The 23,684-nt window shown below is 39.0% G+C and overlaps 1 protein-coding gene across 1 annotated transcript; it reads left to right on the plus strand.

Moving 5' to 3' along the window:
- Positions 1–1,264, plus strand: LOC123621068 (olfactory receptor 5AU1). The gene has a single exon (XM_045526836.1). The coding sequence runs from the start codon at positions 37–39 to the stop codon at positions 1,123–1,125; it is 1,089 nt and encodes a 362-aa protein (XP_045382792.1). The 5' UTR covers positions 1–36; the 3' UTR covers positions 1,126–1,264.
- The last annotated feature ends 22,420 nt before the right edge of the window (positions 1,265–23,684 follow it).

A 23,684-nucleotide genomic window follows, 5' to 3' on the forward strand; every position in this document is an offset into this window, starting at 1 on the left:
AACTAACCAAGCAAGCAAGCAGAGAAAGCCCTCCCTATGACAGAGTTCCAGACTAAGCCAAATTTCCTCAATAAGATTAATCTTCAGCAGGCTGTCCTTAGGGCACAGTTAAACTCAGTCAGAGCCTCTGGGTGTTCCACCTCATTTACGATGTTGCCTTCTTTCCATACTCCAGAGCACTGGAGAAATATGGAAGGGGTGAACCTGAGCCAGGGGACTGAGTTTGAGCTCTTGGGCCTCACCACTGACGTCCAGCTCCAGAAGCTGCTCTTCGTGGTGTTCCTGGGCATGTACACCATCACTGTGCTGGGGAACCTGGCCATGTTCTTCCTGATCCATGTGAGTGCCACCCTGCACACACCCATGTACTCCTTTCTGAAGAGCCTCTCCTTCTTGGATTTCTGCTACTCCTCCACAGTTGTCCCCCAAACCCTGATGAACTTCTTGGCCAAGAGGAAAGTGATCTCCTATCTTGGCTGCATGGCTCAGATGTTTTTCTATGCGGGTTTTGCCACCAGTGAGTGCTATCTCATCGCTGCCATGGCGTATGACCGCTATGCTGCTATTTGTAACCCCCTGCTGTACCCAACCATCATGTCTCCTGAGGTCTGTGCCTCTCTGATTGTGGGCTCCTACAGTGCAGGATTTCTCAATTCTCTTATTCACACAAGCTGTATCTTCAGTCTGAAATTCTGTGGTGCTCATGTGGTCACTCACTTCTTTTGTGATGGACCACCCATCCTATCCCTGTCTTGTGTGGACACTTCACTGTGTGAGATCCTGCTCTTCATCTTTGCCGGTTTCAACCTCTTGAGCTGCATCCTCACCATCTTGATCTCCTACTTCTTAATCCTCATCACCATCCTGAGAATGACCTCAGCGCAGGGCAGGTTTAAGGCATTTTCGACCTGTGCCTCCCACCTCACTGCCGTCTGTCTCTTCTTTGGCACAACACTTTTTATGTACCTGCGCCCCAGGTCCAGCTACTCCCTGATCCAAGACCGGATGGTTGCTGTGATCTACACTGTGGTGATCCCAATGCTGAACCCCCTAATCTACTCTTTGAGAAACATGGATGTAAAGGAAGCTTTAAGAAAGTTTTGGGGCAGGAAAACAATGGAATGATCTTCTCAATTCATTACCGCATATCTTTCGAAAGCCAAGGGAATATTACCTTACGGGGTGCTACCCTGAGCACAGTCCCGTGCTCATCCCTGTGAATAGTGGGCGTGTCCTCTGGTCTGCAGGTGCTTCTGCATCTACCTGCCACAGAAGAACTGATGGTGTCATAGAGACGAAGAAGTGAGAAGGGAGTGTCTGCTTGTTGCACAATTGGACCCATTGGCAAGATTTAGTTATGTTTGTTAAGATGCTTCATTCATTTTTCTGAGTTTTCTGCATATTTTATTTTATTATTATAAATGGACATTTATATTCTTCATAACGACGTTATTTTCTTATCTAACTTGAAGACCTTGGCTGCTTGGGAAGATCCTTCCTATTCTTTACCATACCCTCTTCGTAAAAACTGGCTCCTTGACTGAGAAAATTTTTATTGGGTTGTTTATTTGAATGATACTGTAACAATAGCTTCAAATTTTCATATGTTTTATTTCTTTTGATGACTTTTTTCCTGACCAAAGAATCATCTGGCTACTTTCAAACTGGGTAAACTTGGTATGGTAAAGTTACTTAAATTTTCTAAGTCACAGATATCTCATCTTGTTTTTTTTTTTTTAGGGGGGGTTGCACTCTGTTGTCTGGGCCAGAGTGCCGTGGCATCAGCCTAGCTCACAGCAACCTCAAACTCCTGGGCTCAAGCATGTTTTAATTGTCTTCACAAAGTGAGTGGGCAGGGAGGGAAAGGACATATTCTGCCTTTCTCAAAGGCTTGTTGTCCCTGTTACCATTCTGTTTTTGCTAATTTATAAATTGTGATTCAATTAAACCAGATATTTTTAAACAAGAAGAGTCATATAGCGGGAGCCCAATCCAGCATGATGTTCCTGGGCTGTCTGTACTCCTTTGCTCACTCTGTCCTTGGGGGAGTGACTTACTTCACTGATAAATTGGGAAGAATAAACTAGGCATGCTTGGCTGAGGCCCTTCACAGGGGAGGCCTGCCTTGGTTCAGTGCAGCCGTGACAGTCGGCAAAGTCTGCCTGGCTCTGGAATTTAGTTTCATAAAGACCATTTCCCACAGATACAGTCTGTGTCTCTAATGTCGTCTTTAACAGTAATACAATTGATATTTTATTCCCCATCTGACTATATTTGATCCTTTTTATAAATTCTTCAGAATGAGGAGGGTAAAAATGGTGCTATATATCGATACGCCCTCACAGAGATCCTGACACTTAAATTGTTCCTGAATTTTAATAGAAATTTCACCTTTATCATAAAGTTTACTGTTAGTTTTTAATAATGTTGATCATATTTAGGTTTATCGATGACCTTCTAGTGCCAATTAGAGGCTTTACTAAAGGCAGTGTAGAACAACTGCTTCACTGCATTGATTTGGAGCATCAGCACAGTATCAAATAGAAATGGTGAAAGAATGCATCTTTGTCTTGTTCCTGGCTTAAAGGGAACACTTTTAACAATCTAAGTATAATTATTGATCTAGGTTTTTTTGTAGATAAACTTTATCAGGTTGAGGAGAGTACTGTCTAATACTAGACTGTTAAAATATTTTTAAAAATTGTATTCTTTGGTTAGCTCATTAATTTTGTCATTTTTTAAAATATAAGCACTTAAGACAAATTTCCTAAGTTCCATTTAACCTGCACGCCACGATTTTTTTTTTATTTTTAAAGACAGGGTGAGGCCGGGCGCAGTGGCTCACGCCTGTAATCCTAGCACTCTGGGAGGCCGAGGTGGGCAGATCGCTCGAGGTCAGGAGTTTGAGACCAGCCTGAGCAAGAGTGAGACCCCCATCTCTACTAAAAATAGAAAGAAATGATCTGGACAGCTAAAAATATATAGAAAAAATTAGCTGGGCATGGTGGCGAATACCTGTAGTCCCAGCTACTTGGGAGGCTGAGGCAGAAGGATTGCTTGAGCCCAGGAGTTTGAGGTTGCTGTGAGCTAGCCTCACGCCATGGCACTCACTCTAGCCCGGGCAACAGAGCGAGACTCTGTCTCAAAAATAAATAAATAAATAAATAAAATAAAAATAAAATAAAGACAGGGTGTCACTCTGTCACCCAGGTGGGAGTGCAGTGGCGTAATCAAAGCTCAATGTAACCTTAAACTCTTGGGCTCAAGTGATTCTCCCACTTCAGTCTCTATAGTAGCTGGGACTGCAGGCATGTGCCACCATGCCTGGCTAATTTTTTAATTTTAATTTTTGTAGAGACAGAGTCTTGCTATGATGCCCAGGCTGGTCTGGAACTCCTGTGCTCAAACAATCTTCCTGCCTCAGTCTCCCAAAGCACTGGGATTACAGATGTGAGGCACCTCACCTGGCTGTCATTCTCCTTTTTTCATATAAGCACTTAAGACAAATTTCCTAAGTTCCATTTAACCTGAATCCCACAAGTTTTGAAATATAGTATTTTCATTATCATTAAATTCTGTATATATTCTAATTTTTATTATGATTTATTCTTTAATCCATGAGTGCAGTTTTTTCAATTTCCTAATATCTGGGGCATTTATGAAAAATCTATAGCCAACATTATACTTAATGGTAAAAGAATGCTTACTTAAGATCAGAAACAAGGCAAGATACCTGCTATTGCCACTTCTATTTAACATTGTACTGGAGGTTGTAGCCAGTGCATTAAAAGAAAAGAAAAAAAATCTAGATTGGACAGTGAGAAGGGTGCTCTTTATTTGCAGATAATCCTAAGTAATCCATAAAAAAAACCCAGTGGAACTAATAACCAAGTTCAGCAAAATTAAAGGATACAAAATCAATATACAAAATTAGTTGTATTTCTATATATTGGCAATAAATAATCCAAAAGTAAAATTAAGAAAACAATTCTTTCACAACAGTGTCTGAAAGAATTAAATACTTAGGAAAAATTTGACAAAATAAATGCATGATTCATATACTGAAAACCACAAACAATACTGACAAAAGTTAGGGAAGATCTAAATAAATGGAGAGACATTTCATGTTCATGGATTCAATAATCAATATCATTAACATGACAATATTTCTCAAATTGATCTGCAGATTCAATACAATCCTTAGGAAAACCTCAGCAGGTTGACAAGCAAATTGACAAGCTGATCCTTAGATTTATATGCAAACACAAAGAAACCAGAATAGCTAAACAATTTTGAAAAGAAGGACAAAGGTGGAAGAATACATACCCAACTATAAAACTTCCTATAAAGCTATAGTTATTAAAACAGTGAAGGAGGCTGGGTACAGTGCCTCACACCCTTAATCCTAGCACTTTGGGAGGCTGAGGCAGGAGGATTGCTTGAGGCCAAGAGTTTGAGACCTGCCTAGGCAACATAGTGAGATCCTATTTCTACCAAAAATTTTTTAAAAATTAGCTGAGCATGGTGGTACACCTGTAGTCCTAGCTGAGAGGCTGAGCCAGGAGGATTGCTTGAGCCTGGAAGTTGGAGGTTACAGTGAGCTATGATCCCATCACTGCATTCCAGCATGGGTGACAGAGCAAGATTCTGTCTCAACAACAACAACAACAACATGGGCATCTACCAAAAAGAACAAAAGACATTCTATAAAAAAGACATCTGCTCTAGAATGTTTATAGCAGCCCAATTCACAATTTCAAAGATGCAGAAACAACCTAAGTGCCCATCAATACATGACTGGATTAATAAAATGTGGTATATGTATACCATGAAGTTCTACTTAGCCACAAAAAACAATGGTGATATAGCACCTCTTGTATTATCCTGGATAGAGCTGGAACCCATTCTACTAAGTGAAGTATCCCCAAAATGGAAAAACAAGCACCACATGTACTCACCATCAAATTGGTTTTAACTGATCAATACTCAAGTGCACATATAATAATAACATTCATCAGGTGTCAGGCAGACGGGAGGTGGGGGAGGGGATGGGTATATACACACCTAATGGGTGCAGTGCACACCGTCTGGGGGATGGACACACTTGAAGCTCTGACTCTGGTGGGGCAAAGGCAATATATGTAACCTAAACATTTGTAGCCCCATAATATGCTGAAATAAAAAAAATAAAAAAATAAAAAGAGAACAACTCCCCCCCCCAAAAAAATCCCAGTTGGGGTACTGGCATAAGGATAGGTATGTAGGTTAGTGGAATAGAATTGAATATTCAAAAATAAATCCTTGGATTTATGGTGAATTAATTTTACCTGAAAAAAAAATCTGACAAAAGACATAATAGACCTGTACGCTGAAAACAACAAAATATTGCTTAGAGAATTAAGCAAGTCCTAAATAAATGGAGATGCATATCAAGTTCATACATTGAAAGATTTAATATTAAGAAGTAAATACTCCCCAAATTGATCTTTCTCAGAAAAATAAATAAACTTGTACTTCTTTCTATCCTAAACTCTGTGTGAAAATCTTTCTCCACCTGCTGTGAACACCTAATAGATTTGCACCCTTTCACAAAGCCAAACACTAAAGAACACACATGGTTCCATTTATACAAAATTCTCAGTTTAGCTAGAAAAAGCTTGTGAAAAGCAAGTAATTGATTACCATAAAAGTCAGGAAAATGACTCCTTTTGCGGGGAGGCAGGCAGCTTCAATTGGTAAGGGGGAACAAAGGGAGTTACTAGCATGCCACAAATGTTCTATTTCTTAAACTTGGTGGTTGTTGCAGGTAAAGGTGTTCACTAAAGCAAACATTTATGCATTTTTTTTCTGAATAAGTGGTATATTTCACAATGAAAAAATTTAAAAATTAACACTTTTTGCAAACTTGAGTTTATAGATTGAGATTCCCATGCAATCTAAGTGTCTGATAGAGCGTTGTTTAGATATGGGCTTAAATTCTGGGTCTGTTTCTTCCTAACATTCAGAACTCTTTGAGAGAACCAACAGATACATGCTACCGAGAGAAAGAAATGCATTTCACTGTCCATATGTCAATGAGCTGGATAAAGACATCCTGACATCAGAGTTCTCCAGAGAAACAGAACCAGTATATGCATATACAGTCATGTGTTGCTTAGCAATGGGGATACATTCTGAGAAATGCATCGTTCATTATTGTGCAAACGTCATAGAGTGTACTTAGACAAACCTAGATGGTGTAGCCTACTACACACCTAGGCTATATGGTCTAGCCTATTGCTCCTAGGCTATAAACCTATACAGCACATTACTGTACTGAATACTGTAGGCAACTATAACACAATGGTAAGTATTTGTGTATCTAAACATATCTCAACATAGAAAAGGTAATGTGTTACACTATGACATTATGATGGCAATAGGAATTTTTAACTCCATTATAATCTTATGGAACCACCATTGTGTATGTGGTCCATCATTGACCAAAACATTGTTATTTGGGGCATGGCTATATGTAGAGAGAAAGAGAGTAGAGGGAGTGGGGGTGGGGGAGAGACAAGAGACAGAGAGAGATTTATTGTTAGGAATTGACTCACATGATTATGGAGACTGAAAATTTCCACAATCTGCCATCTGCAAGCTGGAGACGCAGGAAACCTGGTGATATAATTCAGTCTGAGTCTGAAGGCCTGAGAGCCAGGGGGCTAATAGTGTAAATCCTAGTCGGAGAACAGGAAAAGATGAGATGTGCCAGCTCAAGCAGGCAGGGCAATATACTTTAGTGGTCCACTGATTCAAATGCTAATCTCATTCAGAAATGCCCTCACAGACACACCCAACAAACAATGTTTAATGTGGGCACCCCTGGGCCCAGTCCAGTTGACACATAAAACTAACCATCATACCCTGGTAATAGGTGCAAACAATATCAGCCTTTCCACAAATATGAAACAAATATGCTTTAGTTTTTATTTTTTTAAAAGTATGGTTTGTTATTAAATTTTTTGATTAATTTCTTCTTCAATTTTTATCTAAAGTTGACTTATAGGATAAAGCCTAAATTCCTTAGTGATGAGTACTCATTCATCTCATCTCCTGGTACCATTCTCAGAGTTTATGCTCCAGAAATACTGATCTATTTGTATTTTCCAGAATACACTATGCTTTCTAAAGCCTTTTTTCTTTGCCTTATACTGTACTGTTTGCCTGTAATGTTTTCCTTCTATTTGCTTTCTTTGAAAATTCTTATATGTTCAAGTTCTCTGTTCAAATGCTACCTTCCTGGGAACCTATCCTTTTGCCAAGGATCCATATTCCTAATTTAATAACTTTGTGCATATCTCTATTAAAGCACAATATTGTAATAGAATTATAAGATAATTTCTCTCCTTCTCCACTAGAGGGCAGGAACAGTTTCTTTTCATTTTTATTTCTAGCACACAACACCATGACTGGTTTATAATAACTACCCAGATTACTGGAGACTAAGAAGCAGAAGCCCATGAAGTACAAAGAAACCAGAAGAATGTGGAGTCTCTGATGCCAGATGAAAGCATTGTTTCAAAAATTATGGTGAGGTCAAGTACGTCACATGTTGTTGAGAATTCAATAAGATCAGAACAGAAAATTTAAAATGAAATGTAGGACTGGACATGGTGGCTCATGTCTGTAATCCTAGCACTCTGGGAGGCCAAGGCGGGAGGATTGCTTGAGATTAGGAGTTTGAGACCAGCCTAAGCAAGAGTGAGACCCCCTCTCTACTAAAAATAGAAAAAATTAGCCAGTGAACTAAAAATAGAATCAAAAATTAGCTGGGTGTGGTGGCAAGCACCTGTAGTCCCAGCTACTCGGGAGGCTGAGGCAGGAGAATTGCTTGAGCCCAGGAGTTTGAGGTAGCTGTGAGCTAGGCTGACGCCACGGCACTCTAGACTGGGCAACGGAGTGAGACTCTGTCTCAAAAAAAAAAAAAAAAAAATTAAATGTGGAAAAAATGGAGGTAATTAGTGAACTTGACAAAAATATTTTCAGTATAATGGTGTGGAGAAAGTCCTGAGATTTACTTCCTTTGCCACTCTCTGGACCCAAATTTCTCCTTCTTCCTGCATGGAACTTAAATGAAATAATGTCTGGAGTTAGAGCAACCATACTGGGTCATCAGGTGACCTTGAGGATTTGTTCAGGATGGCAAAGCAGGACGACAGAAGGAGCCTGGGTCCCTAGTGACTATATAGAACCACAATATCTACCTTAGGACTTCTTTCACTTAGAAGAAAACAAATCCTACCTTGTATATGCAACTTTAATTTTTTTTTGTTATATATGACTAGATATAATTCACACTGACCTAGGAGAACAAAGAAAAGAGGCACTGTCATGGTATGAAAAAGTCTTTTCTTAATTGACAGATAAAACTGTATATATTTATTATGTACAACATGATGTTTTGAAATATATATATATTGTGGAATGGTAAATCAAACTAATTAACATATAGATTACCTGACATAGTTGTCATTTTGTGGTGAGAACACTTAAAATCTACTCTTTTAGAATTTTTCAAGAATACAATATATTGTTGTTAACTATGGTCATCATGTTGTACAATAGATCTGTTGAACTTATTCCTCCTACCTCACTAAAATTTTGTATCCTTTGACCAACATCTCCCCTCCCCTGCCACACCACTGCCCCAGCCCCTGGCAACCACCATTCTACTCCCTACTTCTATGAGATCAACTTTTTTAGATTCCATATATGAGTGAGATTATGTGGGATTTGTCTTTCTGTGCCTTGCTTATATCACTTAACAAAATGTCCTTCAGACTCATCAGTGTTGTCACAAATAATAGGATTTCCTTCTTTTTTTTTTTTTGATACAGAGTCTCGCTCTTTTGCCTGGGCTAGAGTGCCATGGCGTCAAGCTCACAGTATCCTCAAACTCCTGGGCTTCTGCCTCAGCCTCCCGAGTAGCTGGGACTACAGGCATGTGCCACCATGCCCGGCTAATTTTTTTCTATATATATTTTTTTAGCCGTCCAGATCATTTCTTTCTATTTTTAGTAGAGACGGGTCTCGCTCTTGCTCAGGCTGGTCTTGAACTCCTGACCTCGAGCGATTCTCCCACCTCGGCCTTCCAGAGTGCTAGGATTACAGGCGTGAGCCACCGCACTCAGCCAGGATTTCCTTCTTTTAAATGGCCAAATAGTATTCCATTATGAATATTCACCACCTTTGTTTATCTATTAATCCATGGATGGACATTTGGGTTGCTTCCATGTTTTAGCTACTGTATATAATACTACTATGAACGTGGTTGCACAAATATTTCTTTGATGCCTGCTTTCAATTCTTTTGGGTATTTACTCAGAGGTAAATATGGGTCATATAGTAATTGTATTTTTAATTTTTTGAGAAACCTCCATACTGTTTTCTATAATGGCTGTACTAATTTATGTTCCCACCAACAGTGTGCAAGTGTTCCCTTTTCACCACATAATCACCAACACTTATTAACATATATATATTTTTTGAGACAGGGTCTCACTGTGTTGCTCAGGTTAGACTTCAGTGGCATCATCATAGCTCCCTGCAACCTCAACATCCTGGGCTCAAGCAGTCCTCTTGCCCTCAGCCTCCCAAGGCACCGGAATTACAGGCAGGTGCCACCATTCCTGGTTAATTATATGGTTTTTGTCCTTCATTCTGTTAATGTGTTGTATCACGTTTATTAGTTTGCATATGTTGAACCATCCTTGCGTGCTGTGCCAGCAACAAATCCCACTTGACCATGATGAATGATCTTCTTTTTTTTTTAATTATTTTATTTCAGCTTATTATGGGGGTACAAAAGTTCAGGTTATATATATTGCCCATGTCCTGCCCATCCCCCCGAGTCAGAGCTTCAAGCGTGTCCATTCCCTAGACAGTGTGCCTGGCACTCACCATGATCTTCTTAATGGGCTGTTGAATTTGGTTTGCTAGTACTTTGTTGAGATTTTTGCATCTATGTTCATCAGGAATATTGGTATGTAGTTTTCTTTTTCTGTAGTGTCCTTGTCTGGCTTTGATAGTAGGATAATGCTGGCTTCATAAAATAAGTTTGGAAATAGTCCCTCCTCTAAATTTTTCTGGAAAAGTTTGACAAAGATTTGTATTAGTTCTTATTGAAATATTTGGTAGAATTCAACAGTGAGCCTTAGGAGACTTAATTATTCATTCAATCTTCTTAATTGTTATTGTTTTGTTCAGATTTTCTATTTATTTAAGGTTTAATCTTAGTATGTTGTATTTGTCTAGGAATTATCCATTTCTTCTAGGTTATACAATTTGTTGGCCTGTAATTGTTTTCATAACAGTCTCTTATGATCCGTTGTATTTCTGTTGTATCAGTTGTGATGTTTCCTTTTTCATTTCTGATTTTATTTATTTATCTTCTCTTTTTTTTCTTAGTGTAGCTAAAGGTTTGTTGATTTTGTTTATCTTTTAAAAAACCAATTCTAGGCCGGGCGAGGTGGCTCACGCCTGTAATCCTAGCACTCTGGGAGCTGAGGCAGGCAGATTGTTTGAGCTCCGGAGTTCCAGACCACCCTGAGCAAGAGCGAGACCCTGACTCTACTAAAAATAGAAAGAAATTATATGGACAGCTAAAATATATATAGAAAAATTAGCCGGGCCTGGTGGCACATGCCTGTGGTCCCAGCTACTCAGGAGGCTGAGGCAGAAGGATCGCTTGAGCCTAGGAGTTTGAGATTGCTGTGAGCTAGGCTGACGCCCGGGCAACAGAGTGACACTGTGTCTCAAAAATAAATAAATAAATAAATAATAAAAAACCAATTCTTCATTTCATCAAACTTTTTTGTTTTTCTAGTCTCTATATCATTTATTTACACTCTAATTTTTATTATTTCCTTCCTTTTACCAACTTTGAGTTTAGTTTGTTCTTGTTTTTCTAGTTATTTGAAATGGAATATTAGGTCATTTATTTGAGATCTTTTTTCTTTTTTGATATAGGTATTTATTGTCATAAACTTCTTTTTAGAACTGCTTTTGCTGCAACTCATCAGTTGTGATATATTGTGTTCCCATTTTCATTTGTCTCAAGATACTTTTAAATTTCCCTTTTAATTTCTTCATTGACCCATTGGTTGTCCAGGAGCATGTTGCTTAATTTCCATCTATTTGTGAATTTTTCAAAGTTCCTCCTGTTATTGAATTCTAGTCTTATACCACTGTGGTCTGGAAAGACACTTGATATGATTTTAATCTTCTTAAATTTGTTAAGACTTGTTTTGTTGCTTATCATAGGATCTATTCTGAGAATGTTCCATGTGCACTTGAGAAGAATGTATATTCTGCTGCTGTTGGATGAAATATTCTATGTATATTAGGTTTGTTTAGAGTGTAGTTTAAGTCCAATGATTCCTTATTGATATTCTGTCTTAACGATCTGTCTGTTGCTTCAAGTGAGGCATTGAAGTCCTCTGCTATCAATGCATTGCAGTCTATTTCTCCCCTCAGATCTGTTAATATTTGCTGTATATATTTAGGTGCTCCTATTCTGTGGGTGCATATATATTTATAACTGTTATATCCTCTTGCTGAATTGACCCTGTTTCATTATATAATGACATTCTTTGTCTGTTTTTATAGTGTTGAGTTAAAGTCTATTTTATCTGATGTAAATATAATTACTTCTGCTTTCTTGTTTCCACTTACGTAGAATATCTTTTCCCATCTCTTTATTTTAGTCTATATGTAACCCTATAGTTAAAAGTGAATCTCTTGTAGGCAGCATGGGTCTTTTTTTTTTTAATCCATTCAATCACTCTATGTTTTTTGATTGGATTTGATTATATTCAGGGTAATTATTGATAAGCACTTAACTATTGCCATTTTGTTAATTGTTTTCTGATTTTTTTTTTTTTTTTGACAGAGTCTTACTCTGTTGCCCAGGCTAGAGTTGCCATGGCGTCAGCCTAGCTCACAGCAACCTCAAACTCCTGGGCTCAAGCAATCCTTCTGCCTCAGCCTCCTGAGTAGCTGGGACTATACGCATGTGCCACCATGCCTGGCTAGTTTTTTCTTATAATTTTAGTTTTCCAGCTAATTTCTTTCTATTTTTTTCAGTAGAGATGGGGTCTTGCTCTTGCTCAGGCTGGTCTCCAACTCCTGAGCAGGATCCTCCTGCCTCAGCCTCCCAGAGTGCTAGGATTACAGGCATGAGCCACTGCGCCTGGCCTGTTTTCTGATTGTTTTGTAGACCTTTTGTTCCTTTTTTCCCTCTTTTGCTGTTTTCCTTTGTGATTTTTCTCTAGAAGCATGTTTTTACGTTTTACTTTTTATTTTTTGGGTATCTATTGTAGGTTTTTGCTTTGTGGTTACCAGGGGGATTACAAAAAATATCTAATAGTTATAACAGATTATTTTAGGCCAATAATAGCTTTGACTGCAAAAAAATAAAAACTTAAAACCTCTACACTTTTACTCCATTCTCTCCACCCATTTTGAGTTTTTGATGTCATAATTTACATCTTCTTATATTGCATATCTCTAAACAAATTAAAGTAGTTATTATTTTTAATAGTTTTACATTTTAACTTTCATACTAAACATATAAGTGATTTATATACCACCATGCAATATTAGAGTTTTAAGAGTTTGTGTATTTACTTTTACCAGTGAGTTTTATATTTTCATATGTTTTTGTGTTACTAATTAACATCCTTTTCTTTTAGCTTAAATAACTCCTTTAAGCATTTTTTTTTTCTGAAATCACGCAGTGAGATAAGCATTTCTTATAAGACAGGCCTGGTGGTGACGAACTCTCTCAGCTAAGTAAAAGACTTTTTTAAAAAATGGGTGATACTATAACATATTTTTAGACTGACAGAAATAATTATTCTACAGAGGAAAAAATTGATGATGCAGAAGAGAGAGGGTACAATTAGAGGAGCAAAACCTGTAAGGAAGGAAGCAAGAATGGCGTCTGAAATAAGGTGATTGGTCTTTGAGGGTAGTGACAATAGATCATCTCCTGTAACAGGTGAGAAGGTAGACAGGTGACAAGTCCAGGTAGTTTGATAGCTTTGGTGGGAAAGATGAAGCAGTGTTCAATTGGATTCTTCTGTTTTCTTAGTGAAATATAAAGTGAGTCATAAAATTACTCTAATTGCAGTCATTGCTAAAATGGAGATAACAGTGTTTGCTTCCAAGGGTTAATGTTCATGCATACCACATAAGATATGTAGGCCGTGGCTAAGTTTGCTGTACTGAAATCTCTACAAGGCCTAATAGCAAAGCAAGAAATGATACTTAGGTAGAGCTAAGTTATATGAAATGCTTCATATGGGTTTCATAACTATGTTATATTTCTGTGGCACAGAAAGACTATATGAGCCTAGAACCAAGGTGTTAGTTGAGGTGATGAAGTCTGATAGACACCCTCTCCCAAGGTCCCAAAAGGAAGAACGGTCTGCTCTTCTTCAGCCTTACTGCTGAGGTCACTGAACTTTAGATGCAGCTTCATTAGGAACATGGGAAGGTCTAGGGAGCTGCTCCTACTTTTTCCTCATTTTCAAAGTCCTCGTTCTCTCATCCTCAATATCCTTGAACTTTGGTCAGCCCCTGTAGTCTGTCCTAGCCTAAGTGTTTGGTTTGGAATTTGTGTTATTATTTGAGTCAACTTAGTTCGTTGGAGAAAATGAGTGGTTAAAACAGTGTACTAAATCCGTCATAGCTTTTGTGTAATAGGAAAAAAACAGTTTTTTCCTGCTATACTCTCAACACAACACTTCTGGAACTAGATGTGTGCGTTTTCCCATACCAACCCATTCCCCGACATTGACTGAGTACCCTACAGTTTAATTCAGTTCTGACACTATGTACCTGGAGATGGTGTCAGGTCCCACAAGTTAAGGGCTCAGTCTCACAGACTTCCTATGCTAATTGTAAGTCTGTGCCTTCAGAACTTCTGATCAACTGGCTATAAATCGGGGGTTCCCATGATCACCTTCTTGGGTTCAGTCATTTGCTAGAGTGGCTCACAAAATCAGGGAAACACTTATTGGAAGTGTTGACATAATAAGGTATGACATTGGAAGGAATATTACGAAGGATAAAGGTGAATAGACAGATGAAGAGGTACACAGGGCCAGTATGGGGAAACGGGTATGGAGCTTCCTTGCCCTCTCAGGGTACACTGCCCTTCAGTGTTCTGCAACCCTGAAGCTCCCCAAACACTGTTCACTGTTGATGGTGGTAAGAACAGTTTTCATGGAGGCTTCATTATATAGGCATGATTGATTAAATCATTGGCCACTGGTGATCAACCTTCAGCCCCACTCACATCATGGAGTGGGGGTGCCTGCTGAACAATTCCAACCCTCTAGTCACATGGTAGGATCCCCTGGCATCCAGCCCCTATCCTGAAGCTATCCAGGAGCCCCCAGCCACCAGCATACAAAAGACACTTATCACTTTGGGGATTCCAAAGGTTTATTTCTTATTATGTCATACCTTTCATCAATTAGTCTTGGTTCTTATAATTCCCTCATGCTTAGAGGCCATACAGAAAAATGTCACAACCAATGTGGGAATCGTTATGACAATGCTAGCAGACTCAAAATTTGCAGCTTGTTGGGAGCTCACTGCCTTACCTGAATGACCATCCCTAATATTAGGTAGAAATCTCTCTCCAGGTTAGCTTCTACATATTGGTATCTATTCTGCTCTCTGGAATCACATAGATCGTTATATATGATGATCACTTTCATTTCCACAAGTTTTCTCTTCAGGCTAAACAACCACTAGACCAGTGTTTTTCAATGTGTGGTTCTTTTGCTTCAGAATCAACTGAACAGCTTGTAAAAAAATGAAAATTTCTGAATCCTATTCCCTAAAAAATGAGTCAGTATCTCTGGGATGGAACCCCAGAATTTTCATTTTTAATTAATTTGCTAAGGAATTCCCATGCACCCTAATGTTTTAGGACCATTGCACTGAGCTCCAGGAGTCCAGGGACCATGTCACTCTTGCTCACCACTGTAATCCCCACACTTGGCACAGTACGTAGAATGTAGTGCTCAATAAATATTTATTGATTGACTGACTGAATGACTGGATAAATTCTGGCAGTCAGTCTTGATTATGTCTTCAGAAGCCATGTTCCTTCACCTTAGGGCAATGGTTCTCAAACTTTTTGGTTTCAGGACCCCAAAGAACCTACCTTAGAAACCTCTAGAACACATAAGACTATACAAGCACATTTTCTGTTAGCCATTAGAGTGATGACATCATCACGTTTCCTGTAGCCTCTGGAAAACTCCTCTGTATACTCTTAAGAAAATGAGAATAAGAAAGGCAAAAAAAAAAAAAAATCATAGAATTATTATGAGAATAGTTTTGACCTTGTAGACTCTTGAAAGGACTACGCTTTGTGAACCACTGCCTGAGGGGATGTGTCAGCTGTAGAGGAGGTGTGACATAGTGGTTAAGTGCCTGAACTCCCGGGTAAGGACACCTGGATGTGAATGAGCTCTTTCACTTACTAGCTATATGACATTAGTAATGTGAGACCTTACTTAACTTCCCTGTGCTTCCTTTTCCTTATCTGTAAAACAGGAATAATAACATTGCTTGCTTTTTAGGGGTGTTGCAAGAATTAAACGAGTTAAAACACTAAAGTGCTTGGGCAAGTAAGTATATACTAAGCATGACAAAAGTACATGTAAATATTATTACTAGAAATGCACGTGTCTTTATTATTATTATTACAAATGCTACTTGGCTGCTCACAACTATTTCCTCGGGTCCCCTCTGAAGGCCTTTTCATGAACACAAACCACACTTGCAGCCCATCTGTCCCATGACCCAAGGGCCAGCTGTAGGCACAGGCCACAGGTTTGGACGATGGTTTTCTAATTCCTTGGCTGAGTTCTTTTTAAACTTCCTGGCACTCTGTGTTACAAGGTATTGCAAAACAACTTTTAGTCTGTACCTCTTAATATGATTTTGCGATGTCCTTGTTCTCTTTTCTTTGTTTGCCTTTCCATTTTTGAAAGGTACTTCTCCCCTGCAATAATATCTTTGACTCTGCCAGTTAGCCATGCAAGAGATTTTTAAAAAATTTCTTAGCACATGCTTACTGATCTCTCTGAACATTCTCCTCCTCCTCCCACTTCCTCCTTCATTTTAATAGTTTCCAGATTGTTTAGTGTTATTTATCTTTAAAACTCTTTCAATTTCCTCCCAACTAAAGCTTTCATTTAATTAATAAGTAGAGTTTTGGGCTCAATATAAGAAAAACCTTTTAATAATATTTAAAACTCAGATTATAAAGGTAATACATATTCACTGGAGGAATTTTGAAAATATATTTTTAAAAAGTAAGTAAACTAATCACCCCACTGAAACATAACCACTAGTAATATGTTGGCATATGTTCTTCCAGTAGGTTTTTTTCTATGCAATATGTGTGTTTTTACAATGAAATTGGGATCACTCAAAGTTAGTGTTTTGGTTTAATAATATATAAACATGTGATGAACCCTTCCCCTATTTCAGTAAATATTATTCTATAGCATGTTTTAAAGGGACTCAAGTTATCCAGGATTACTGTAGAAAAACTGGAACATTAGTCCTAAATGACCATCCATGGACCAGGGTAATCAGATATTTATCTTTCCACACTTTCCATACTTTTTTTCTGTGCATATACTTACTTCTAGAAAAACCAACTCTATATACGATTTTGTAATGTGCCTTTTTTTTCACTGTGGTATAATTCACATAACATAAAATTCACCATTTTATCATTTTAAAAAGTGTACAATTCTGTGTGGCATTTAGTATTTATTTACAATGTTGTGCAACCATCACCATTATCTACTACAGTTGGAGAGTATTTTATCATTTCAAAAGAAAACCTCTAAAAAAAGGGAAAAAAAAGAAGGCCTGATGGCCATTAAGCCGTCACTCCTCATTCTTTCCTGCCCCCAGCTTCTGCTAACCACTAATATGCTTTCTATTTCTATGGATTTGCCTGTTCTGGATATTTCATATAAATGGAATCATATGATATGTGGCTTGCCTACACTTGTTATTTTCCTTTTTTTTTTTTTTTAGGTAGCGATCTGAGTGGGTGTGAAGTGGTAAAGTAGTTTCTCATTGTACATTTGAATTGCGTTTCCCCACTCAACATCATTTTCCTGTGCTTTTTGGCCATTTGTATATCTTCTTTGGAGAAATGTCTATTCAAATCCTTTGCCCATTTATAAATTGGGTGCTATACGCTTTTTTTTTTTTTTTTTACTTAAAAATATATCATGGGTATTTTCTATCATTTTTATACCAGTATAATGTGGCACAATATTTAATTCTCTAGGTTTATTATACTTAAAAAAAATCAGTTACTTTACTGTTGGAGATTTAGACTGTTTACAATTTTAAACTTCAAAATTAATGCCATAATGAACATTTTAGTAAGTAACTCCTTGAACCAAGGAGTACTGCACCAACCTTGAACCAACTCCAAGGTTATTCCTGAGAAAAATTCTTAGAAGCAGAATTGCTGGGTCAGCAATAGATGATTCTTAATCTATAGCTACACGTTGTTAAATTGCTTTCCATTATGGTTACAAGTTACAGTCCCACCAGGTGTATAAGAAAGTGCCCACTTCCTTACATACACATCAACAATGGATTTTATGTATATAAAAATAATAATTATCTGATTGGCATAAACTGGCATTTTATTGTGTTTAATTTTTTTTTTTTTTTTTTTTTTTTTTTAGAGACAGCAGCTTGCAAGTTGCCCAGGCTAGGCTCAAACTCCTGGCCTTAAGTGATTCTCACGCCTCAGCCTCCCAGAGTGCTGCTGGGATTATAGGCCTGAGCTACGGCACTGGCCTTATTGTTTTAAATTGCATTTACTTAAGTACTATGAATATAAATCATCCTTCATAGATTTATTGGCCATTTAAATTTATTTCTTTTTAGTAAATTGGCTGTGTTTATCAATTTTTCTATTCTTTTCAAAATTAACAATCTTTTTCTTTTTTCTTTTCTTTTTTTTTGAGACAGGGTCTTGCTCTTTCGCTCAGGTTGGCCAGGCTGGAGTGCAGTGGCATCATCATAGCTCACTGCAACCTCAGATTCCTGGGTCCAAGGGATCCTTCTGCCTCAGCCTCTTGAGTAGCTGAGACTACAGGCAATGTCACCACGCCTGGCTACTAACAATCTTTTAGCTATATGTTACTCTCTGTCATTCTTCCTTCCTCAACTTTTCATTTGAACTTTATTGTGATTTTTTTTGCCATAGAAAGTTTAAAATTTTTAATGTAAAAATCTGTGGATCTTTTACATTTTAGTCTCTACCACTAGTGTTATACTTAGAAAGATCTCATTTGTCCCCAGATTATATAAATATTTATCTACATTTTTCTCATATTTTTATGGTTTTGATTTATCCATTTAATCATCTAGAATTTGCTTTGGTTTATGATGTATAATAGAAGTGTAACTTTTATTTGTAACTAGTTATCTAGTTGTTCCAATATCATTTATTTTTTTAAAAATCAGTCTACCATGGCCGGGCGTGGTGGCTCATTCCTGTAATCCTAGCACTCTGGGAGGCCGAGGTGGGAGGATCACTTGAGGTCAGGAGTTTGAGACCAGCCTGAGCAAGAGCGAGACCCCATCTCTACTAAAAATAGAAAGAAATTACATGGACAACTAAAAATATATATAAAAAAATTAGCTGGGCATGGTGGCACATGCCTGTAGTCCCAGCTACTTGGGAGGCTGAGGCAGGAAGATTGCTTGAGCCCAGGAGTTTGAGGTTGCTGTGAGCTAGGCTGACGCCATGGCACTCTAGCCTGTGCAACAGAGTGAGACTCTGTCTCAAAAAAAAAAAAAAAAAATCAGTCTACCATTAATTGACTGATATGAAATAGTCCCATTAAAACATATTAAATCTTTGTATATATTTGAGCTCTTTTGTGGACTCTGTGTCCTGTTCCATTCATCCATCTGTGTATTCTGGCGCCAATACCATGCTGTTGTAATTTTTAAAAATCTTTATAATGACATTAATAGCTGAGGGACCAAGTCTTACTTTATTACTCTTCTCATTGGAGGTTTTTCTTCATTTTAGTTTTTATCTTTTGTTTATTCTTCTTGATTCACTTTAAAATAACTATTGAGAACAAGGTAAAAAAACTTGAAGTAGCAGCTATGGAAATTAAGAACTCCTAATAGTGTATTACAGTGTACCTTTTAGGATCTAGCCGCAGTTTAAGATCACAGATTTGTTGTGGCCACAGCTGCCTTGTTTGAGTAATTTTCTCCAGATGCACTATTATTGTCAACGTTTAAGCAGAGACTAGATGACTGTCCAAGTTGTTGTTCTATGTTGAGTAGAATGCCTCTGTCTTAGTCTGTTTGTGCTGCTTTAACAAAATACGTGAGATTGGGTGATTTACAAACAAGAGAAATTTATTTCTCACAGTTTTGGGGGCCAGAAGGTCCAAGATCAAGGAGCCAGCAGGTTTGATGCTTGTGAGGGCCTGGTCTCTGTTTCCAAGATGGTGCCTTATTGCTGCATACTCCGAAGGGGAGGAACATTGTGTCCTCGAGTGGCAGAAGGGACTAGCTAGCTCCCTTATGCCTTTTTATAAGGACACGAATCTGAAAGGTCCTGAAGGGACCTAATCACCTCCTAAAGGCCCCACCTTTTAATACCATCACCTTGGCATTTAAGTTCCAACGTATGAATTTTGGAAGGACACATACATTCAAACCATAGCAGGTTCCTTCCAACTTAGTCTATTTATTCATTCAGCAAACATTTATCAAATGTCTCCTATGTGCCATTTACTTGGCTGGGTTCTGGGGCTATAAAGATGAATAAAACACAGCCCCTCCTTCAAAGGTCAACACATAAATGATAATTTCAATAAAATGTTGTAAGTATAGAACTGTATACAGAGCACTAAGGGAGTACTGAAGACCATAATCATGCTAGTGGTGGGAGAGGCCAGAGACGCTTCCCAAAGTGGGTGCAGACTGAGCAGATAGAGTCTTGAAGGACAGGGAGCAGTCGGCAACACTTGGGGCTGATTGGGACTAGGACTGGATATAGTAGTTTGAATAGGCATGGAAGTAAGACATATTTTATATATGCCAAAGTGAGAATCTCTGACTTGGCTATTTTGACATGATATGACTTTGACTTCCCACTAATGTTTTTTGTGTTCTTTTTTGACATCTAACTATTGTGTGCAACAAACAGCCCTGACCTTCACCCAGCCCATCACTGAGTCAGTGCTGTCATCATCATCATCCTTGGGCTAATCAAAAAAAAAAAAAAAAAGGAGAGAGAGGGAGGTGGTAAAGCTCAAGGACAGGGTGGAGGAGTTTCTCACACATATTAATTAATAATTTAAAAAATGCTTTTTTGCAAAGCTGTACATCAATACCACCTTCCTCAAATTGCTGTCATTGAATAACGAAGTGCAAAGGAGAGGACATGGGAGATGACACTGGTAGATGACACTGGTAGGGTGGGCAGGAGCCAGAGCACAGAAGTCAATGTACCATTTCGAAAGCTGGATTTGATCCTCTGGGTTATGGGGAGGATCGAAGGGCTTTTAAGCAGGGAAGCCAAGTGGTCACATTTACGTGGCTATGTGAAAGATGTGTCTGAGGAGGACAAGCCTGGAAGCATATGAACTGGTTGGCAGGCTTGTGATGGTGATGGGAGAAGAGGACTGATTCAAGAGCAAGAGGAAACTCTATAGAATGTGGGAGTGAGCATTTGGTTAGAGGAAATGAAGGAAAGAAGTCATTCATTCAGCTTGTGACTGAGTGATAACAAAAAATAGGAAATTCAGAAAGGGGAGTGGGGGGCAAACACTAGGAGAGGAATTCAGATTTTGGATATGCTGTTTGGTTCTTTTTTTTTTTTTTTTTTTTTTTGAGACAGAGTCTCGCTTTGTTGCCCGGGCTAGAGTGAGTGCCGTGGCATCAGCCTAGCTCACAGCAACCTCAAACTCCTGGGCTTAAACGATCCTACTGCCTCAGCCTCCCGAGTAGCTGGGACTACAGGCATGCGCCACCATGCCCGGCTAATTTTTTCTATATATATTTTTCAGTTGGCCAGATAATTTCTTTCTATTTTTAGTAGAGACGGGGTCTCGTTCTTGCTCAGGCTGGTCTCGAACTCCTGAGCTCAAGCAATCCACCCGCCTCGGCCTCCCAGAGTGCTAGGATTACAGACGTGAGCCACTGCACCCGGCCTTGTTTGGTTCTTATAAGTCTTTGTAGGTCTCTTCTTTTCAAATACAAGGATCTTTTGAAGTTAAACATTAAGTTCTTAAAATCTTTCTTATCATGTCCTTGTAGGGCTGCGGTCCCCAACCACTAGTACCAGTCTGTGGCCTGTTAAGGACCCAGCCACAGAGCTCTGCACCAGCACCCCCACTCCCCCCCACCCCCCACCCCTATCTGTGGAAAAATCGTCTTCCATGAAACTTAGGAAGGAGGGGGTACACAGCAGGAGGTGAGCGGTGGGCCAGCCAGCCCAGCTTCATCTGTATTTACAGCCATTCCCATCACTTGCATCACCACCTGAGCTCTGCCTCCCCATCCCCCCTTCCATGAAACTAGTCTTCTGGTGCCAAAAAGGTTGGGGACCACTGTCCTAGGGCATTGTTTTTCAAGAGAGGGGTGATTTTGCTCCCCAGGGGACATCTGGCAATGTGTAGAAACATTTTTGGTTGTCACAACTAGAGGGAGGGGTGCTAATAGCATCAAGTGGGTAGAGGCCAGGGATGCTGCTCAGCATTTTATTAATACAATGTACAGAACAGGCTTCCATAACAAAGAATCATCTGGCCTGATACCTGTAGTGCCCACAATTTTGCCCAGGGTCAGACATTGGAGAGTATGGATGGGTCAATTAAAAAACATAACCACTCTTGAGAAACCAATGGAATCTGAGTGCTAGAAGAGAAATTAAAAGTTATCTGACTCTACCATTCAGGTAATATTTGAATATTTGCTTCAATAACCTACCAGTGCATGAGAAAATTCATTGCACAAAACACCTCTAACATATCCAGAGGTTGAAAGCCCAAATTCAAAACAGCTCCTCTTTGCAAAGGTCTTTGGGTTCCTTTCTTTTTTGCTCTAAAATTGGCCTCTCTATAACAAGTAACCACTGGACTCAGTTTCACTTCTTAGATTCACAAAGAACAATTTCTCTTCATCATAATCACTTTGAGGTTTATGAAGGCATAAATTCTGTTTCTCCTATACCATAACTTTAGTTTTACCTAAAGAATAAGAGTAATCACAAAGCATCTTCTTTATACATAAAGAGAACTCATAAATATAAAGAGGCAAAGCAAATTAAATGTCTTGGGAGCTTGGACTTGGGGAAAGCCATTTTAAACACAAAAACTTTACAACGGCAAGAATCAATAAAGAAACTTCCTGGACAGAACTTAGGAAAAGTTTCCGAAAAGAAAAATAAACCAATGATTCAGATGATAAGCAGATTCAAGAAAAACATGCAACACAAAATGTAAATGAAATACGGCAAGAAAAAAAACAGTAGGCAAAAAAGAAAACAACATAAAAGAAACAGAAGATGAGTCCCATTAAGTAAATAGCATCTGAATTTTAAGGAAAAGCAACATACACCAGCTTAATAGCAATTTACCTCTAAGTATGGCTATCTCCCACCTGAGAGCCTAGGAAATTATATTAATACAAGTAGGCTCTTTCTTCTGAATTATTATAATGGATGAAGGCAGGTTAAAACAAACACCAAAGGCAGTCCTCTTCCTTTTCCTCTCTGCCTCTCCTCCCTCTCTTTTCTTTTTGGAGAAGGGTGGGGTTAGGGGTTATGGGGGCTGGGGAGAGTCAGGGGAGGGGCTAACTGGGGACTCCGGTACCAACTGGAAGGTTTTTAACTGTGTGTGTGTGTGTGTGTATATATATATATATATATATATATATATATATGAGTATTATTATAATAAAAAAAGCACCATCTTAAAAAAAAAATGTTTTCCTGCCTTCCCTTCAGTGATAAGCCACTGCTCAGTCACCAGCAGCTCACCAGTCCCCCACATTCCCTGTCCCCTGAAGATGGACCTCTGATCACTACAGTGCCTAGTTCCTGTCATATTTATAGGAAATACCTGATCACACCGCTGCCATTGTCCTGCTCAGCCCAACAAGCAAACGTCAAATTTGAGGCAGCACTTGCGGGGCCCCGCCAAGATGAAGGGCATGCACACAGAGCAACATAAAAATGGGCCTAGACAAGGAAACAGAATCCAGAAACCCGATGGGGCAGTCTTCATTTCTTACTGAGATGAAGAGCATCCCAGCCCAGGTGGCAAGCGGCGAGAGGCTGCATTCATCAGCCTCACCAAGCAGGCCAGGTCAGCTCCAATTACTCCTGGGCAGTTGAGTTCCCTGATTTCTGTGGCTCGTGGCCAGCATTGCATAACAGACAACGAGGCCCAAGGGGGTGCGGACGACCAGGAGGGGCCCCGCGGCTCCTATCTCATCGTAAGGCCCAGGTTTCCCGCCAGGCCGCGTCTGCTGCTGCCCTCGGGGGACCTGCTGCAGGGGAAGGATTTGGGGAGAGCCCCACAGCGTGCAGAGGAGATTCT

This window comes from Lemur catta, chromosome 1 (genome assembly GCF_020740605.2).
Source record: "Lemur catta isolate mLemCat1 chromosome 1, mLemCat1.pri, whole genome shotgun sequence".
NCBI lineage: Eukaryota > Metazoa > Chordata > Mammalia > Primates > Lemuridae > Lemur > Lemur catta.

Bases quoted from the DNA above. Each gene is read 5' to 3' on its own strand.
- LOC123621068 (XM_045526836.1), top strand. From the start codon at position 37: ATGACAGAGTTCCAGACTAAGCCAAATTTCCTCAATAAGATTAATCTT.